The following is a 20,607-nucleotide window of genomic DNA, read 5'->3' as shown; positions in this document are numbered from 1 at the left end:
AGATACGTGCATTCATGGAAACATGATTGCACACATACATGCATGCATATTTATTAATATTTATACAAATATGAAAACTAGTATAATTCAAATTGGGATGAATTAGCTTAGGCCTAAAGCGCACAACTCCAATCCAACCTAAAGTTAATTGGGTTCATATTTTTTCATCCTAACCCTAATCTTGACCCTATTCAACCTAATCCAACCCATGGGCCAATCTGGCACTCTAACCCAACCTGAAGTTAGATTGGGTTCATACTTTTTAATCCTAACATTAATTTCAATCCAATCCAACCTAATCTGACCAAAGCAACCCAAAAAGTCGGGTTGAATTTAGGTCAGCCCAACATAAGTTGAGCACTTGAACCCCCTATTACAAGGTAAGAAAACAAACTCATGTCATATCCTTGGCATTACTCTTCTATCAATCCATGCATGGATCCACTTAAAACAAATCCCAATTCATGACATTGGCTTTAGGTACTATCAGGGCCAAATACATGCCAATTGCCAATCTATTTGACCCTCAATTGTCTAATTAGAATTGCCAATGGGTCGTGTCTGGTTTGGGATAAGGTGGATCAGTTCTCAACTGATTATCAATTGGTTCGATAAGACAAAATTAGAACCAAATCAATTAATAATTGGGAAAGTCGGGTATGATCCCATTAAATCAATTATACTTGAGATCTATAATTACATGTTATAGTAACAACTTAAAACTTCATTTTTTTGATAAAAACAAGTTGATGGAATTCTGGCCCAGGTTGAACTTACTACATGGAAACCTGACAAATTGACACTTGGATGAGTTAAAGACTACCACATGTCCAGAGTGGACAAGTTAAAGAATAGTGATGTGGCACACCCTCGTATGCCCCAAAAGCTAAAATAGGTGCATGCCACAACCCTAGGGCGAAGTAGTGACACATTACGAACACCAAATGAAACCCGCCAATAATGACTTCGAATTTAACGTATGAGTTCAAATTAGCACCCCACAAAACAGCTCCCACAACGTCCCAAGCACATTCTCATTGTATATTGGGAATATCTCTGGATGATAATACTAGAAATGATGGTATCATCATTGGAAGATGTTCTTAATAATACATCGAATGGGATGTTCTGTGTGGGGGGCAGTCTTGTGGGGACTGATTTGGGCCCTTATCGTATGGCTATGACCAATTCTCAACTCTCAATCTCTTTACATTGCTCTCTTGCCTACTTAGTCTCTTTAGTTTGTAAAACTATGACCAACTTGGCCTAGTTAATCACTACTTTCTCTTGATTGACTTGAGCATCTAAGTGCTCCTCCTTGAGAACCACCTTTGAGCCTCCGACTTCTGTGTGTAGTCATTGAGCCAATTTAGTTCACCTAGATTAACAACTACTACGTGTAGTCATTGTTTATTTCATACATAAACAATTGTATACAATAAAATTCATATAGAATATATATTTTTTAAATTTATTGTCTATCTTGATATTTCTTTTTAACTTTTTCAATATCTTGTTTCAAATTTTCTAAAAAAATCATGCCACCCTCAACTTGGCACTATAGAGGCTCACTTGAGCTCATGCAATGGGCCATGCTGAATTCCCTTTTGAGCCAGGCTGGCATGGCCAACCCAGGCCCGAATGGTAGTCCAGCACAACCTACTATAGTGTGGGCAACCCACATTATACATCTACTAATGACCTTGAGCTTTTTAGCATGGAATTAGACATGTTCATGGGCCGAGTGCCCCGATGGGCCGGCCTGCCCCCCGGACGGGTTTGAACAGGCTTTTTGGCCTGCGGGCTTAACTTCGGGCCGAAAAGCCCGGCCTGCATAAAATTCGAGTTGGGTTCGGGCTTTGCCAAAATAGCCCAGCCCGAGCCTGACCCGACCCGACCTATAGTTAAAACTAAGTAAAAACCCTATGTGATGTCCATTTTAATAAATTTGTTGATTCACTTATAGGTCCATTATTCATTTAAATAGGGGGGAAACATCTGAATTAAAATAGATAATGTCCATTTGAATAAGGAAAAATTCGAATTTCTTTTATTAGGTCGGGCTTTGGGCTCGAGCCTAACATTTTTTTGTTAATAAAGAGTAAAAAACCCAGCCCGAGCCCGGCCCATGAATAGGTCTACGTGGAATGTATATGGTACTGGCGTACTGCACACCCCTTTAACCTTGATTGTTGATTACCTCAGAAGCTAATAAGTGCCCCATAAGCGATGAACACAATGACACTCCCCTGGCGAGTTCACATTTGCACCCCACATGGAGTGCCTGGCAACGTCTCACAGAACATCTCTACCATGTATTGGGAACATCTCCTAATAATAGTATCAAAATTGGTGATGTCATCATTGAGAGATGTTCGCAACACATGGCAGAGATGTATTATAGGACAGCGTTGTAGGGCACCCATCTGAACTCCTCCTTGACAGGTATATAAGGGCACGGTGCCCAAGGTGAGACTCTTCTTGGTACACTTTTGGCTAACAAACTCTTTACACTCTCTCAAGTTCTTTACATTGCTCTCTTGCCCATGTATGAGCTCTTTAGCTCATATGACTACAACCAACTTAGCCTCACTAGCTCGGCCTAAATGATCACTACTTTCTTTTAATTGACTTGAGCATTGGAATGCTCCTCCCCTAACAAGCATCTTGGGGCTGCTTACTTTCGTCGTGTGCTTGGGTCATGGACCATCTCAGTCGTCTAGCTCTCACCAACTTCACATGATGTTTGGCCACCTTCTCCAACAAAATTTACCCTTTTAGACAAAAATTATATATCAACAATTGCAAGAAAAACCAAGAGATCTCCATATAAATCGGTTCGAAACAGCAAACCGGTCTCACCCCAAGTAGTAATCGGGAGTCTCAATCTATTTATTTGTCGGGAACAATAGACCATATCCGGTAGAATTGGTTCGATCAGTCTGGTTCTATCGGGTAGACCTGACTTATGACAGTTCTTTCTATGATGATGCATCCAACGGTTCTAATTGTCCTTACTACTCCTTGGACGGCTGAGGTTGTTGAGACAACATCGTTTCAAATCAGAGTTCGTCCGATCCAATAGATGGAGATGTCCCACAAAATGAAGGTCCCACCAAGTTAAATAATACATACATAATGGGTCCCACTCCCACGTGTAGCATAACAAGGAGACAAATCCATTCTTTCCATTTAATTTTCTCAGCACTTTTTGCTGCTTGCAAAAAAGAAGCGCCACGAATATGGATCCATTTCCCATACCAACATTGATTGGTAAGCCAATGCGTTGCCTTTACAAATAGAGAGAACGAGCATCGATATCTCCTGGTTCCATCCATCTCCTCCCGATCGACCAAGAGAATCCCAAGCTTCTCAATCATCTGGTAATCATTTTTCTTCGGTTTCAGTGTTGGATGCTACTTTTTTTTGTTAATTTTTGGCCATTGATTTCGAGAATCTCGTGAAACTACCTGTGATTTGGGAATTTCGATCGTTAGGTCAGGAGTCTGAGTTAATCGTTATTTTAACCGTCGTTTTTTTTTTTTAATTCTATGTTTTTTTTGCATGTTTGTTTTATGATGATTGATTGCTGTTTTTCAGTAATTTGTGTTCTTTGGTTGTGTTTTGCTCTCTGCATGGTATAGGGGTAGCGGTTAGATTCATTTGATATCTAATTTTCTTGTACTCGTGTGTTTGTTTGCTTAGAGCCTTTTGTTTTTGGTATTGACATTTAGAAATTTTGTTTGGGTGTGATTTTCAGTTTAAAGTGTTGCTGCTGTGTCTTGCAATGATTAAATTTAGTTTTGTATAGAGGAAACATATGATGTGACCAGGAGAAACTGGTTTACTTTGATGAGCCTGCATTTCAGGAGAGTGCTATAGTAGGAGGCATCATTATATCACCTTCTGCAATTGTGTTGATTGCAGATTGTTTTAGTAAAGCATTTAAATGCCATTTTTAAGTGAATTAACATTTATATTGTTTCCAAATACTGTTCTTTTGAAATTCATTCGGTTATTAAATGTTATTTTTTGTTGTTTCTCAATAATTTGATGGGATATGTTTTCATTGCTTCTGGAGTTGTGTAACTTTCATTTTAATCAGATTGATTCTGAATCTTGATTTTTGAAATGCTCTTTTCTGAAGTTTCTCAATAAAATATAGTCTGGATTTTTAGTGTTATCCCGATTACTTGTTTTCCTGAAGGATAAACCTTGGGTTTGGGAACACAAGACCCATGCCTACTTATACCTTGCCACATGTCGCATGAGGTCAAGATCCACCATTGGTTAGGCCCCTTGTATTCTAAATATGTGATGGTTAAAGGTTTTTTACATTTATGTGACCATTGCTTATCTTGGACCTGTCTAGTGGTCGATACCAGCCTCTTAATTGTCCAACCTGTTGCAAGATATAGATACTGTACAATCAAGATGCCTCCTTGCCTTAAAATTCATATTTTTGGTCCATATGGAATATGATTTCTTACCATGAACAATAGAAGAAAAGATTACGAGTCACTTTTAATTCTAATATGATGCTCAAGGTGAGGAGGGATCTAGGGCCTCTAGCCTAAACTTTTCTTAAATTTCCTATTTCTGTTCTGCCACACTATTGCAGTGGCCCAAGCTCTGATTATAACAATTGTCACTAACCAGTGAGCTCAAGGACATTAGTCATTGTATTTTTCTTTCACCCCCTTTCTTTTTTCAAAATACAAATTTTGTTGTCAGATATATATACCTGCAATTCTTTTATCTTCTAAAATATACTCAACGGGGATCACAAGGGAAGTCCATGATAAATACAACAATCTCATCTAAAAAAGTACAACCTAGACTGTCAACGATTTGGGGTTAATCTGTGGGCAACTTTGGATCATTGCAACCTTTTTTCTTAAGAATGTTGGCCTTGGGGGATTGTCTATTTTGTTATGGATCATGCTTGTATTCTTTGTGGTGCTCTTCACAAAATGTTGTGCTTGTTTTTATTTTTGGTTAATGAAAATTTCCCTTACTATCAGAAAAAAAGACATACAAGTGCTTGAAATGATGTAAATAAAAATAGAACATGAAATAAAAGAACTAGGGGTCAATCCCACTATGACATAGAACTATTGCCTTACCACTAATTCATCCTTGTAAAGAAAGCTAGTTGGTAGTAACTTTAGCTTGTACTTACTTTGATATGTCTTGTAATCTTAATGTTAGCTCCATTTTTTTTGTTTGATAGGAAATGATAACTTTCATTAGCTAAAAATCTTGAAGTACAACTGTCATCTACTAAAGTGAAAGGTGACCCCTGAACAAAAAACAACTTACAACACTACCCAAAACAAAACCTCCCGATTCACCCCTTGCTGTGCTATGTTGTTAGCTAAAGCATTTGCTGACTTCTAGACCAAGAAACCTGTGCACCCAGCTCCCTTGTGAGGCATAATAATTCCCTTACAGGTTGTCTAAGGAACCACGTTCCCAAACTATTTGATTGCAGCCAACCTACTACTAATTTTGAATCTCCCTCCACCTCTAGCTGTCGAAAGCCCAATTGCTTGGCCAATGTGAGCCCCTGGAGGAGGGCCAACACTTCAGCTCTAAGCGAGTTCCCCAAATCTATTGGACCAGAATACATAGCTGGGATTTTTCCTCCTGCATCTCTAAATACACCCCCTATTCCAGAAAGTACAGGGTTCCCAACAGAACTGCCATCAAAGTTCAGTTTGACATTACACTGCAAAGGAGGGGACCAAACTTCTTGTATGGTAGGTGATGAAGTAGAAGACCTTGCTAAAACACTCCAGCCTCTAATCGAATCATCTATGGAGACATCCTTGAACAAGCCAAGAGTTTTCAGCCAATGTACTGCCTTGATGGTGATCCTTTCTATAACTTCTAGAGCTGATTTTTCTTTCCCTTGTAAAATCCTGTTATTTCTCTCTTCCCACACTGCCCACAAGATAGTTGTCCTCGTTCTCCACATCATCCTTCCTTTCTTTTTGGTTGTTGGAAAAACCTAGGATCAAATAATTCCACTGTGCTTGAGGGGGGAGTCCACCTGCAATCAAAGAGAGAGGAGAACCAATCCCAAATAAGAGCACTAAAAGGACAAGAAATTAATAGGTGATTCACCGTCTCACCATTCCTCAAGCAAAGGCTACAGACATGAGGGGACAAGCACCAATTTGGCCTCTTTCTTAGAAGCACTTCCAATGTATTAATTTTTTGGAGAACCACTTCCCAACAAAAATCCCTTACCTTTAGGGGTACTGGAGCGCTCTAAACTTCTTTAACAGGAAAGGAGGTGATCGGGTTAGAAGGGAGGACCATAGCATAGAAAAACGAAGATAAAAAAAAGCTACCTGAAGAAGTTTCAGTCCAAATTCTACTATCAAGACATGAGTGGTCTAGAAAAATTGAGTTTAGAAGAGAAAAAAGATCATTTGCCAATCCCACTTCTGAGTCCCTCAATCCTCTCCTTGGTCCTAGATCCCAAGAATCCCCAGAAACACGAAAAGAAGAGATAATTTGAAACTTTTTTCAAAGAAAGGGAAATAGGTATAGGAACCTATCCTTAAGTAGAGATTCCCCAATCCACAAGTCCTCCCAAAAAAGAGTCTTATTACCCACGCAAGCATCATACCTAATGAAAGGAGAGAAAACAGGCAGGATACTAGCAATATCTTTCCACGGGGGAAAGCCTGAAGCCCTTGGGTCGAGTCAAGCATCCCATCCATTTGTTGCTATTCCATGAATACTTCTTATCGCCTTTTTTTTTGATGAATAATACTCTTATCACCTTGTGCCATAAACTTTCTTGCTCCTTAGGAAACCTCCATAACCATTTTCCCAACAAAGCTGTGTTTCTTATTCTGATATTTCCAATCCCTAAGCCCCCTTTGTCTTTCTTTCTAGACACCACTTCCCATTTTACCCTATGATCCTTTTTAGAATCACCAGGTTCCCATAGAAAATCTCTCATTATTTTTTTTCCCAATCTGGTTTGCAATCTTAATAGGCAACTTGAAGGTAGACAAAAAATACAATGGCAAATTTGCTAGTGTTGACTTAATTAGACTGATTCTACCCCTTAAAGAGATGTAGTTCCTTTTCCATCCTACTAGTCTCTTTGAAAATATTTCCAGAACAGGGTGTACCAGAAGCTACCTGACCTCGATTCCTCCCAAAGGTAAGCCTAAATACTTAAGAGGCCAATCACTTACCTTACAATCTAGAGATCTAGATAAAGATGCCACCTATGCTTCTTGCTTATTAATTCCAACTACACAACTTTTATTCTGATTTACTCTCAAGTTGGAGACCTTTTCAAAATTCTCTACCAAGATCTTTAAATTTTCCAACTCCTCCGAATATTCTTCACAAAAAAGAGTCAAGTCATCAGAAAATTGAAGGTGGGTTACAACTATTCCCTCCCTTCCTACTCTCCACCCTTTAAGCAAATTACTAGCATCGGCTCTAGTAATCTGAACACTCAAAACATCAACTATTAAGGTGAAAAGGAAAGGGGAAAGAGGGTCCCCTTGTCTTAAACCTCTCTTTGCCGAGAATAAATCCTTGGCTACCCCATTTACCAAAATGGAATAGTGGCATGAAGAGATACAACCCTTAACCCAATTGCACCACCTCTCTTCAAATCCTCTAATTCTCAATACTTTCTGTAAAAAAACCCCAGTCCACCAAATCATAGGCCTTCTCCAAGTCCAATTTGCAAATCAGACCCTTTTCTCTTTGTCTTTTTCTATAATCCACACATTTATTGGCAATAAGGATTTGATCAATAATTTGTCTTCCTAACACAAATGCTCCTTGATTCAAAGAAATCAAGGATGATAGTACCTTTTTGATTCTTTCTGCCAAAACCTTTGAGATTACCTTATACATACTACCAATTAGGCTTATGGGCATAAAATCCTTTGGGTGGTTTGCATTTACCTTTTTAGGAATCAGAGCTATGAAAGTAGCATTGGCACCCGAATTTATCTTTCCTTTCTCAAAGAATTCCGAGAAGACCTCCATTAAATCACCACCTATAATATCCCAACAATCTTGGTAAAAGGCCATCGTGAAATCATCTGGGTTCAGGGCTTTAGATCTTTCCATTGAAAAAACAACATTTTTACTTCTTGGACCTCAAAATTCTTTTCTAGTTGATCCATCAAAACTCTATTCCCTAGAAGCCAATCGAGGTCAGGAAGTTCTCTCTCTCTCTCTCTCTCCTCCTCACTTGTAATCACTTCCCCATTCCATTCTAGCCTCCCCATAAAATTCTTCCTCTTCCTTCCATTTACTAGGGTATGAAAAAATTTGGTATTCCCATCTCCCTCCTTCAGCTACTTAACCTAGACTTTTGTCTCCAACTTATCTCCCCTTTCCTTATGATTTCCTCCAACTCTTGTTACAGCTTCCACGTTCTTCCCTCTCTCCTATTGTCAATCTTCTCTTTGCCTCACCTAGAGGTGTAAATTGGGCCATGCCGCTTGTGGCCTAGCATGGCCCATCACGAATTTGGATCGGCCTGGCACGGCGGTTCGTGGGCCGTGCTAGGCCTGGCACAATTGTGTGGGCCGTGTTGGGCCTGGGGTTTTAGGTCCGTGGGCCGGGCCAACATGGCACGATCCCGCGACACGACCCAACACGGCCCATATATATTATTTATATATATAATATATAATATATTATATAAATTATAAATTTATATTTATATAATATATTATAGTATATAATATATTAATAAAATAAACAATTGTTTTCAGTTTTACTATACTAATTTATTTAATTATTGTATATATAAGCAATTGTATACATCAAAATTCATATGAAATTAAAATTTTAAGTTTTTTTTTTCAATCTTTTCAAATAAATTGCTTTGGCCTGGTCCATGGCCAGGCTTGATCCAAGGCTTGGTCCATGGACCAGCCCGGTCCACGGCACAGCATGGCATTGGCTCGCACGGGCTTGGGCCGTGGGTTGTGCCGGGCCGACCCCCCAAGTTATCCCAACGGAGGCCGGCACAGCCCGTGGGCCGACACGGCCCGTTTTACACCTCTAGCCTCACCTCCATGAATTTCTTGAATCCTATTTGCAATCCACTCTTTTCTTTCTTTCACTCTCCCAAATTTCTCCTTATTCAGGGCTTTAATCCTAGATTTTAGGGCGTGTAGCTTTTTTATAAAACTTATACCCTTTCCACCTGAATTCCACATTTCCACTTGGTCTTCTTCCTACCACACTTGAACCTTTTTTTATAAAATCAGGATGAAGCGACCACATGTTCTAAAACTGGAAAGGACACAACCCCCACCTAAGTTTTCATGGGATAACCTAATTGGACAATGATTTGAGGTAGGTCTAGGGAGAGCCCTTACTGTTAGTCCCCTCCTAGCAGTTTTGAAATCTGAAGAGAATAAGAATCTATCTAATTTACAACACAGGGGTTCTTCTTGGAAATTGGACCAAGTGAAGTTTGCTTGCAACATGGGTAGCTCTCTCAGTTCATATGATTACACAAACAGGTTGAACTTTCTCATGCTAGAGGTGACCCTATGGTTTGGATTGGTAGTCTCATTTAGGAACCTAATGACATTGAAATCACCCCTAAACACCACGGTCCATTCCAAAGACCCCTTATGGCTGCAAGCTCCTCCCAAAAATCATCCCTCTCCCTATACGAGTTAGGTTCATAGACATTGGTTAAAGCCCACTCAAAACGATCCTCTTTCCTTCTCAATTTGATTGTTACTGTAAAATTGCCAATTAGTTCTTCAGTACAGTCCATCTCTTCATTCTTCCATATTGTAATGATGCCTCCTGATGCTTCTCATGATTGTGTAAAAGCCCAGCTTAACCCTCTAGCTGACCATACACTCCTCACCCATCTTCTATCCACCCCTGTCAGCTTTGACTCTTGAATTAAGACAATGGTTGGCTTCTCTTTCCTAAGGACTTCCCTAATGACACCTTTTTCTTGAGCTCCGCAATCCCCTCGCATTCTGACTGATTATCTTCATGGAAATATAAACAAATAGGCCCAAAGATTCAGCTTAATTTAACCCAATTTTCTCTGTTTCCTTCCTGTGCCTCATCTTTCATAATCCACACCATACCTAAGTCTTTCGACTTTATTCATCTTCTTTTTTCTTCTTGTAGAAGTCTCTCCCTCCCCCTTGTTTGGAGCTTTTGTTTGAGTTACTTCTTGTCCTTTTTCCTGATCCTTGCTAAAATTATTAATTGCCATTTTAGCTCTAGCACCACTCTTATTAATCTCCCTCTTCCTTTTCCATAGTAGTCCTATAAGTTCAGCCCCTTCTTCTGATCCTAACCTGGAATGAATTTCCACCTCTACCAACTGCTCGAAAAGGATCACTATTAATTCCCAGATTCGCTCCCCTTCCTCAGACTCTTCTACAGCCTCAACATCCCCTATCTCTTATGTTACTCCCACCGAATCGCTAGGAATGTCATCTGTTGGGCAGGACCTGGAAACACCTGCAGGCTGGACAGAAAAAACAAGAGGAGAGAGGGGAAGATTAGCTGAATCACAAGAAAGAACCAAAAAAGATTGGCGCAAAATATCAGGCTTCAAGGGGTCTACACTAAGTTTCGCAGAAGACTGGACTAAAGGGCTTCTATATAGGGAATTCTCCTCCAAAACAACCTTTGAAGTGCAAGCTGGGGAAGGGGAGAGATCTGTAGCTTTGCTTGCTGAATGCAGAGATGAAGGAAACACTCTACCAACAACTTGGCTTTGTCTCTGGACAAGGATAGGATCTGCTCCATCTTTAATTGAGGTATTATCGTTGCCCAAGTGAGGAACTAGTGATCCGTAGATCTTCTGAAAGTCCAAAGGAAGTCTGCTGGGGGCTGGTGAAGATGGTTTGAGCAGCAGCCTTGTTCCCATTTCCATTTTTCATTAGAAAAAGTAGGAAACTAATCTTGCTAAGAGATAAAAGCATCTCTACAGCAATTCAATCCTTACAAAGAAGGCAATTGTAGTCTATAGAACTTGAGAGTCTGCTGTTAGCTATCTCAATCCCTACATTAGTAGTTCCCATTTCTCCTCTAAAAGTGCCTTAGAGATAATGCACCAAAATTCTTGATTGTTTACATTCAACTGCAATATTGACCTCAAAGTTTCCATAAAGTGTCCATGCACAACAATTCATATCCGGCTATATCATCCTGAATAGATTCCTTAAAGTTGTATCTTCTATAAAACCACCTTTGTTTGACGGACTAAAAACTTGATTAAACATGGCCGAACTTGTTACAGTTGCTGGCCGAAAAAAAAAAAAATTCAGCCTAACCCGAGAACCGGTTTTTTGGTATTTTGAAACCTGAATTTTTGGATCGATGTTGCATTGAACTTGGACCAGTTGAAACCCGAATTTAAAAATGATCATATTTAATATTGGATTCCATAGTATGCAGCTCCCAAAGTGGTGGTGGTTCATGCCCAATATCAAACCCAGATTGGCCTCCAACTGAAGATGGAATAGTTGTATGCGTGAAGCTGATTCAACAACACCATTTCAGCAAAATCAAATCCCAACTTGCTTGGATTGATGCAGCTATGTGAACCTGGTAACCTTTGATGTTTTTCTTAAAAAACACAGTAAAGGACTAATGAAAATCAGCCCCCACCACAGCTGGTTCAAACTAGGTTTTTGGGGTGCATAGGGAGAAGAGAAAGATAGCTAGAGGGTGGAGAGAAAAGGATAGTTTGTCCCCTCCCTCTTACCCCCCTATATAGAGCAATGTTTAGAGAATCGGTCTGGACATAGAACCAAAGAAGGAAGAGGTTCACAGGTCAGAGGTTCAACCGGGGTCGAACCATGATAACGTGGCATATACATACATACATATATATATATATATATATATATATATATATATAATAGAGGTCATATAAATGGTATATATAATATGTTTTACAACTTTTAATATTTTTAAATCTGGTGTATTGATGCTGAGTTATTTAATTTTTAAAGCAAATGATTATGGTTCAAGTGTCTTAATTTACATTTTCTTTAAAATACATGCATAATAAAGTAATATGTACAATAAAGAGTCATTAATTAACACAAGTTAAGAGGTGGACTGATGGTAATTAAGCAATATATGAAAATAAAAGGTCATGGGTTCAATCTTGCTAAACACAATTTAAAATTTCTATTATTTAAAGACCCAAGCGATTTCATGAAATTGGAACCGGTTCACTAGTTAAACCAGCTAGTTTGTTGGTTTTCACTGGTTTTTGAATGAAAGCGGTTATTGAGGTATGACCGAACCGACCAATGTCTTGGGTCATGATTTAACTGGGCCAACTGACCGATCCGTTATGGTTTTCTAAACACTGATATAGAGCACTCTCCTAATCCTTTTAGGAGCTGATCCAAATTAGATTTGGATTAGGATTTAATCCATTAGATAAGCACATTATCTTCTTAAGAGGACGGGTGCTTCATACCCATATTCGATCCATGTCAGATGACTTCTTAAACTATCTTATTAGTAATGGGCCTAAGGCCTATTTTCTTTAATGGCTCACATAGGCATGCGTGACCACTTAGGCCTGAATATTGTGTGGCATGGGACCCACAAAGGTCTTATACAAGTCAATAAGGGTTCGGTCCACCCTTGGAAAGGGACAAGCCAAATTCACTGCCTAAGGGTAGTGAACCTTGAGCCAAACAAGTTGGGCTCAGTCTAGGTCCAACACTTAAATATAAATGATCATTGGATCCAACCACCCTATGAAAATCCAAGGATAATGGACTTATGTAAGATAAAACCCATAAGGTTATCAACCCTATAATGGTTTCTTGCCCTTAACCTCTCAACCCTTAATAATCAAAACACTACTTACATGGAAGTACCTCTTCCCTAACTGCAAAATGCAGTGTTATACTCTTTGCTCAGATGGATCCTGAGATTAAAACCTTTTGCAAACCTTTTTCAGAAAATAACATAATATATGTATAAATACAGTTGAAATCCACTATCGACAGTTTAGGTTTCCATCAGAGAGAGTGTAAGCCTTGATATTCACTTTGTTTGACAAAGGGGCCAATCCTATCACTATGAGCACCCATTCAGGTAATTTCCTAAACTGCTCCAACATGTCCAAGTATTTGACCCTTGATGGATATCATTGGTTGGTGTATCAAAAACAACTCAGTCCAAGACCTAGTGTAGTATCATAATCAAGTCTTAAGTTAAGTGCAGCTTTCCAATTTTGCCCATCTGTCTCCAAGGTCTAGGGCATAATTGGAAATTGATCCAGGTTTAATGTTTTTTTCCAAACACTCACTGATCGTGCTTGGGGTCTAAACCTAGCAGCTGAGACAAGCTAATCCACCAATTTGGCAGGATATTAGTGTTAGCTTTGTCAGGATAAACTTCCCAAGTCTATCCAATGGCTGAAAACATTCTAAACTAACACAAGTCTCATAAGTGTTTGGTTTAAGGAATAATTCATAGAAACACACCAATCTAAACATAAAATAATAATGCATTGATATTATTCATATATAAATGTTTGTGTACATCAATTTGATTGGAGTTAAGGGCATACGTTATCTAACAACCTTAGTGTTCACAAACTCTCCTAAAAGTGCCTTATAGTTTATGCACCAAAATTCTTGGCAGTTTATAGTCAATGGCAATATCCTCCTCAAAGTTGCCATTAAATTCATAGACAATAAATCATATCCAGCTATATCACCTTGAATATAGTCCTCAATATTGAAGGAGATCTACAGTTGGCAATCAGTTGGCTCCTAAAAATGGGAAATGATCCATGGATGTACAACAATGAATTAAAAAAGTTTAAATGGTTCACTAGGGTTGTGGATGTAAAAGTTCAATGGATGGAAAGGTTGGCTAACAGCATGGCTGATATATTAGCCAAACAAAGGGTGGAAAGGGATCAAATGTTTTGGGCTTAGTTGTAATTCAAGGGTTAAGGCGATTTGGAGATAAGAGGTTTTATCTCCAATTACTTTTTATACCTTGTACTATCCTACCCTTAATCATTTAATGAAATCTTCAGTTATTGATCCATAAAAAAATCCTCAAGTTGCATCTCATGAGATGAAATACCCATTTCCTAAATTGCTGAAGAGTATACTAGATTCATTGGGGTAACCATATTAGTAAAGGTGGTTGTACATGTCTACCTTAACTATTCACTTCTTTTTAGGTGCTTGAATATTGTTTCTCATTTTTATAATTTTATTTAATCCAAGGATAACTTGATGTTTATTAATGTTATGCAATTTAGGCAAGATTTGAAAGGATAAATGCACAAATTATTCAACACAGTTTTAGGATATATGCTAAGGTGTGAGCTTCTTTTTTACTTCTTGATTCAAATAATCCTCACTAATTTTCAAAACTTTGTATATATATGAAGGGCTTAGGGGCTGGTTTTAGAGAAACCATGGATCGACTTAATGGTTCCCCACATCTCATGATAGTTTCAGATCTTGATCATACAATGGTAGGTTGGGAAATAATTTTCAACTTATGGTTATGGATGTTATAATATTCTTGTGTTTCCCTTATTTTATTGCACAAGGTTTTTTCTGTCTATAGGTGGATCATCATGATCAGGAGAACCTTTCACTTCTTAGATTTAATGCCTTATGGGAAGCCAGCTATCGTCATAATTCTCTGTTAGTTTTCTCGACTGGAAGGTCACCTACACTTTACAAACAGTTGAGGAAAGAGAAACCCATGTTGACTCCAGATATAACTATAATGTCTGTGGGGACTGAGATAACATATGGTGAATCAATGGTTCCAGATGATGGATGGGAGCAGTTTCTGAATCACAAATGGGACAGAAACATTGTCAGAGAGGAAACATCAAAGTTCCCCCAGCTTACTTTACAGGTATGCATTTTAGCTACTAGCCTTTGGTTCCTTGATTGCTATCTTGGCGGTGAATATGAATGTCAGATGTTGTAATTTATCAGTAATGTAAACAAATTAAGTTTCCACATGATAAAAATTGATATTATACATAATACAACATGAAAGAAAATTGGCTTTCATACTATTTTAGAATCTGAATATATTGAAATTTATGATTCACAGTCAGAGACGGAGCAGCGACCACACAAGGTGAGCTTTTACATACAGAAGGATAAGGCCCAGGAGGTTATAAAGGTTCTTTCAGAACGCTTGGAAAAACGCGGGGTAAGATTGAATGTCTGAACAGAAATGCTATTTCTTGAATACTAATAATTTGTTTCTTTGAACTTTGTATGCTGTTTTCTGTGATTATCTTAACACTTACCACAACCATATGTTGTCTGGATGTTGGTTTTACTTTTTTCCTTTTATTTTCTTTTTGTCTTTCTTGTTGGCCAGTTAGATGTAAAAATAATTTACAGTGGGGGAATGGATTTGGATGTTCTACCACAAGGTGCTGGCAAAGGACAGGCTCTTGCATATCTACTTAAAAAGTTCACATCTGAAGGAAAAGCACCAACTAACACTCTTGTTTGTGGTGATTCTGGAAATGATGCTGAACTCTTTAGTATTCCAGATGTATATGGTGTCATGGTTGGTAGCCTGAAGTGCACTTAATTATTCCTTAACTGCTTGTTAACTCGATTAAAACATTTTGGTTTCTTTTTTTAATTACTTTTTCCCCATTTGTATGTTTTATATGCAGGTTAGCAATGCCCAGGAAGAACTATTGCAGTGGCATGCTCAAAATGCCAAGGGAAATCCTAATATAATCCATGCAACTGAAAGGTGTGCAGCTGGAATAATACAAGCAATTGGTCATTTTAAGCTGGGTCCAAGCATACCTCCAAGAGATGTTGTAGACTTCTCAGAGTGCAAGCAAGAAAATGCCAATCCTGGTCATGAAGTAGTGAAGTTTTACTTGTTCTATGAGAGATGGAGGCGTGCAGAAGTTGATAACTCTCAGCAGTATATGCAGAACATGAAAGCTTTCTGTGTATGGCAGATATCAATTCTTTTTTTTTTTTTTGATAATTGATATCAATTCATTTTTCCTTCTAGAGTAGTTTTGTTTGATTTTTAATCAACTATTCTAGTAAGAGAAAGCCAACTGTTTAAGTTAACCCACTAACAAAAGTGCCAGCTGGTTCATCTGGCAAAGTCATGGATGTAGTTCCCACTGAAATACAAAAAAAAAAAGGTCCAAAAATTTGAGATCACTGCCCTGGTTTGGTCCCAACTCTAGATTGACTTGGGAGTGCAAGACTCACTTTTTTGATTTGTGTAGCTGTTTTTCCATGTATGGTACCTTCATTACCCTTTTTTGAATAGAATATAATTTCGTTACTTTATTCAAAAGAATCTAAGGCTGATAAGCATGAGAATGCGGATTTGAATCTGAGAGTGGCCACTTTGTGCCAAAAACTGCTAAAGGCTAGGTTCATATCCAGTCCACCCCTTCCAAAACCCTAGATAGCTGGGACAAATAGTGGGTCATAGTCTCTTTCAATCCCCCCCCCCCCCCCCACAAAAAAAAAAAAAAAGAAAGAAACCCAAAACTTCATTGTTTTACAAGACTAACTTTATTCTCTTTTCTTGGTAGTGTATTATATTTTTCTTTGAATATGTAATTCCTAGTGTACATGTCTGCTCAACTTTAACAGGATGACATGATTGAATTTTCTGAATACTTTATCCCATTCACCTTTTTTAGATGTTGGATTGGCCATTCATTTGTTTCCCCTCTTGATTTTTATCTGGGGCCTCCCAAAACCCCTGAAAGATAGTACCAACATTGAGTAACGGCCTAATGGCTTTTTTCTTAGTTACTGATTGTAAAGTTGCTAAATTTGTATATCTTTTTGTTCAGTATGCTGCCGGCATCCTTGTCCATCCTTCTGGAGTTGAGCGCTCTCTTCATGACTGCATTGATGCAATGACAAAGATTTATGGAGACAAACAGGGAAAACAATTCCGGGTATGGGTAGATCGAGTTTCATCTGCACAGATTGGTTCAGATGCATGGATGGTGAAATTTGACAAGTGGGAATTGTCTGGTGAGATTTACTTTACCTGATTAGATGGATTGGCCTTGTTTTATCATGTTAAGTATATGCATTTCGCTATAGTCATTTCATGGGGCACATGCATCAATGGCTCCAGAATCTAGACATCAACCTAAGAAAATTGTAGTTAATTGAAAGCAATTTCATTGTGATAACATTAGGTTTAAATGCACTAAGAATATATCAAGTTGGGAGGAGCAAAAATTGCATATGAAGTAAAAGAATAAATTGAAAAAAAGTACAATGGAATTGGAATAAAATATAAAAATAATATGATAAAATTGAAAATAAAAATTTATAGTGGTATTGAAATAATCAAATAACTTCTAGATAAAATTGAAAAACAACATTTACAATAATTTTAAAAATGTTGTACAACTATTGAATATACAAAAAAATATCAACTTCAAGTTCCACCTCCTCCATCTTCTTGTTCTTGATTTACATCATTTTCTTCTCGTGAACTATCCGTTGAAGTGTCATGCCCTCCCTGATTTTATAGTTGTCTTCAATATCCAATCAATCCTTCAAACATATATGCATCTACAGGCTTTCACCATTCATGTAGCTTCTCTTGTTGTCCAATACCCTACTACTTGTAGTAAAACAAGACTTTGATGGAATGGTGGACACAGGAGGAGTTAGTAGATCATTTGCCATGGTGGCAAGCACTAGATATTTTTTTTCCATGTTCTTTCCACTAGGATAAAATATCAAAATTATTTAATCCGTTAGAGTTGAGGGCATCTGTTAAGCTATTAAAATTAGCTTGTAAATAAAAGCTATGTTTAGTAAATGAACTTGATGATGAAGTGGCAGCTGATTGTTACCTTTTATTTATTAATGACCAAACTCTATCTCTTTCACTACTAGAACTAGTGGTTCCAGTAATGGAGGTTGTACAATTTCTTCTATGTCCTAATAATTGTGATTCATATATACTATACATTTTAAATAATAAATTATTAACTTCATCATTTTGTTCCAAAATCACTTCTTATATTTTCATAATAAGATTCAAGAAAAACATCCAAACCATTTTTTTTCTAATCCTAGGATCTAATATTGTAGCTAAGCAATATAGAGGCAAAATATTTTTCAAATTTAATTTCCATTACATCAATAATATTTTGAAATTTTAAATTATTTCTATAATTTAAAAAATCACTAATTATAAATAATTGATTAACTAAAATATGAGAAGTTGGGCAATAAACACCTGAAAATGCACTAGTTGTATCATACAAAAATTGTAAAAAAATCTTTTATACAAACAACAATTTCTCAATTGTCATTAGTTATAAAACCATGGAGCATTTTCTGATTATAAAAGTAAGAATGTCTTTATATGAAATACAACTCTCTAACATAGACTAGGTGGAATTGCTGATAAGAAAAATATATAGAATAAGTGGAATTCCACCTATGTTGAACATCTAATACCGAATTTCTATATTTTAGACCATGTTTTTGACATAAAATATTTAAATTCTTGTTTTCCTGTTCTAGAACTTTTAATACACATAATACGATTTCTAATTTTAGAAATGTGAGGTGAAATAATTTTAAAGCAGTTTGTACACATAAGCGTAAGTTGTGACATACACATCTAATATAACATAAATTATCATTTAAACATGGTCTTAATTGAGATTTTAAAATATTTATTGTTGAATCATTATTACTGGCGTTATTAAAACTAATAGAAAAAACTTTATTTTCAATATCATAAGTATGTAAAGAATTTAATATACTAGCAGCAATGAGGAAGTTCAACAATTTGATAGAGTTCATAGAGTTGAAAGAACCTCAATTGCTAAAAGCTACTTTCACTTGGCCAAATTTTTAAGAAAATCAAGTTTGTCCCAAATTGGATAGATTCCTGCTCTCCATTGATTAGGAAGAATTGTGGGGAAACCTAACTCTGAAAGCCTTCCTTGGTTAACCTCAGACTATTACCCTTTGTGTTTAAATGAGGAAAACCTCCTTGGGGAAGTTCCAAGATTTGTAGACAAAGTGAAAGCTTGGTGGATGAAAGAGGAATCAATGACTAGAATAGAGGGTTGAGATTCACCAAGAAATTGAAGAGGTTGAAAGAAAAAATTAAGGAGTGGAATAGAGAAGTTTTAGGAGACTAGAAGAGAAAAAGGGAGAAATTGCTAAAAGGATAGACTATTAGAGGAACTAGACCAAAAAGAGGTCCAAAGAGAGTGTGGTTTGGAGGACAGATTAAAAAGATGGAATATGAAAGTGCAGCTAGAGGACATTCTAAGGAAGGAAGAAATTTGTTGGAAACAAAATTCAAGATGTAAGTGGTTTTTTGGTTGCATAGTGAGAACTGCTTCATGGAAAGTGGTTCTTTGAAAGGCCCATTAGTGAATGGGCCTTTTGTTAGGAAGTGGTTCTCCAAAAATTAACCTTTGGAAGTTTGGATGTGCTTCAAAGAAAAAGACCAAACGGGTGCTTATCCATACATGTCAATAGCCTTTGCTTGAAGAGTGGTGAGACGGTAAATCATTTATTAATATCCTATCCTTTTGTTACTCACATTTTGGAATGTTTCTCTCTCATTTGGTGTAGGTGGAATCCTCCTACAAGCGTGGTGGATCTTTTTGAATTTAGCTTTTTTTTTGGACTCCAGAATTTGGACCCCCACCCCCACAGGCTTATTCTTTTGTGCCTCCTTCTTCAAAGTCTTAAGCTAGTCCACCAGTCTTGTAGCCCTCCCCTTCCCCGTTAAAGAGGTTTGGTGCAGACTAATTCCTTCTTGGGTTGGTAGTTTTTCTGGAAAGAATCAACACTGGTGATCTGCTCCAAAAGAAGAGACCCAAGACATGTTTATCCCCTCACATGTGTGTTCTTTGTAAAGCTGATGGGGAGATTGGTTTTCACCTTATGGTGTCATGCCAGTTTGCAAAGTCTATTTGGGAGTGGACTTTCTCCCTCTTTGGGTGTATTTTGGAACCCTCCATCAAACTTACAAAGTCTTTTTTCCCCTTCTTTCTTTAGGTGGCAGATGAAAAGGGGTAGGACCATGTGGAGATGCCTGAGGGCTGCGGTATGCTGGTCTTTATGGGAAGAAAGAAACTCTAGGATCTTCTCTGAAGTAGAGAGAGGTGCTGAAGGACTGAGAGAAATGATCCATATAAGGGTTGTACAGTGGCTGAAATCCTCAGAGTTCACATATTACACAGTGGATGACATGTTGAGGAAGTGGGGTGAGATTGCTAGTTGCACCCAGACCAAAATAGTAATGAGTGTGTCTTGGACCCCTCCACCAGCTGGTTTCTTAAAACTAAACTTTGATGGGAGTAGTAGAGGGAATCCTGGACACTCCGGAATTGGGGTGTGTTTAGAGATGAGAATGGGATTGTTTCAGCCTCGTTCTCAGGCCCAATCGGAGTGGGTGGCTCTCTCAGAGCCGGAATCTATTCAGTTATGGAAGGAGTCTAGAGAGCTAAGGAGATGAGTATAAGAAAACTTATAATTGAAGGAGACTCGGAGGTGGTGGTAGGGTGGCTGAATAAAGACAACAGTGGGTTATGGA

The 20,607-nt window shown here is 37.8% G+C and overlaps 1 protein-coding gene across 2 annotated transcripts in view; it reads left to right on the top strand.

Moving 5' to 3' along the window:
• Nucleotides 1–3,129: 3,129 nt before the first annotated feature.
• Nucleotides 3,130–20,607, top strand: part of LOC148873271 (sucrose-phosphatase 2-like) — a 32,353-nt gene continuing 14,875 nt past the window's right edge. For both annotated transcript variants that reach the window (XM_088963546.1, XM_088963547.1), the window contains exons 1-7: nt 3,130–3,383; nt 14,432–14,518; nt 14,614–14,913; nt 15,118–15,219; nt 15,394–15,588; nt 15,701–15,991; nt 16,865–17,051. In XM_088963546.1, coding sequence (XP_088819672.1) covers nt 14,459–14,518; nt 14,614–14,913; nt 15,118–15,219; nt 15,394–15,588; nt 15,701–15,991; nt 16,865–17,051 — 1,135 coding nt within the window. In that variant the 5' untranslated portion in view covers nt 3,130–3,383; nt 14,432–14,458. The remainder of the gene's footprint in view (nt 3,384–14,431; nt 14,519–14,613; nt 14,914–15,117; nt 15,220–15,393; nt 15,589–15,700; nt 15,992–16,864; nt 17,052–20,607) is intronic.

The sequence above is a fragment of the Nelumbo lutea genome, chromosome 1 (genome assembly GCF_056320005.1).
Source record: "Nelumbo lutea isolate HS-2025 chromosome 1, American lotus-T2T, whole genome shotgun sequence".
Classification (NCBI taxonomy): domain Eukaryota; kingdom Viridiplantae; phylum Streptophyta; class Magnoliopsida; order Proteales; family Nelumbonaceae; genus Nelumbo; species Nelumbo lutea.
The sequence above is the reverse complement of the archived record's forward strand: the minus strand, read 5'-3'. Positions and strand labels throughout refer to the sequence as shown.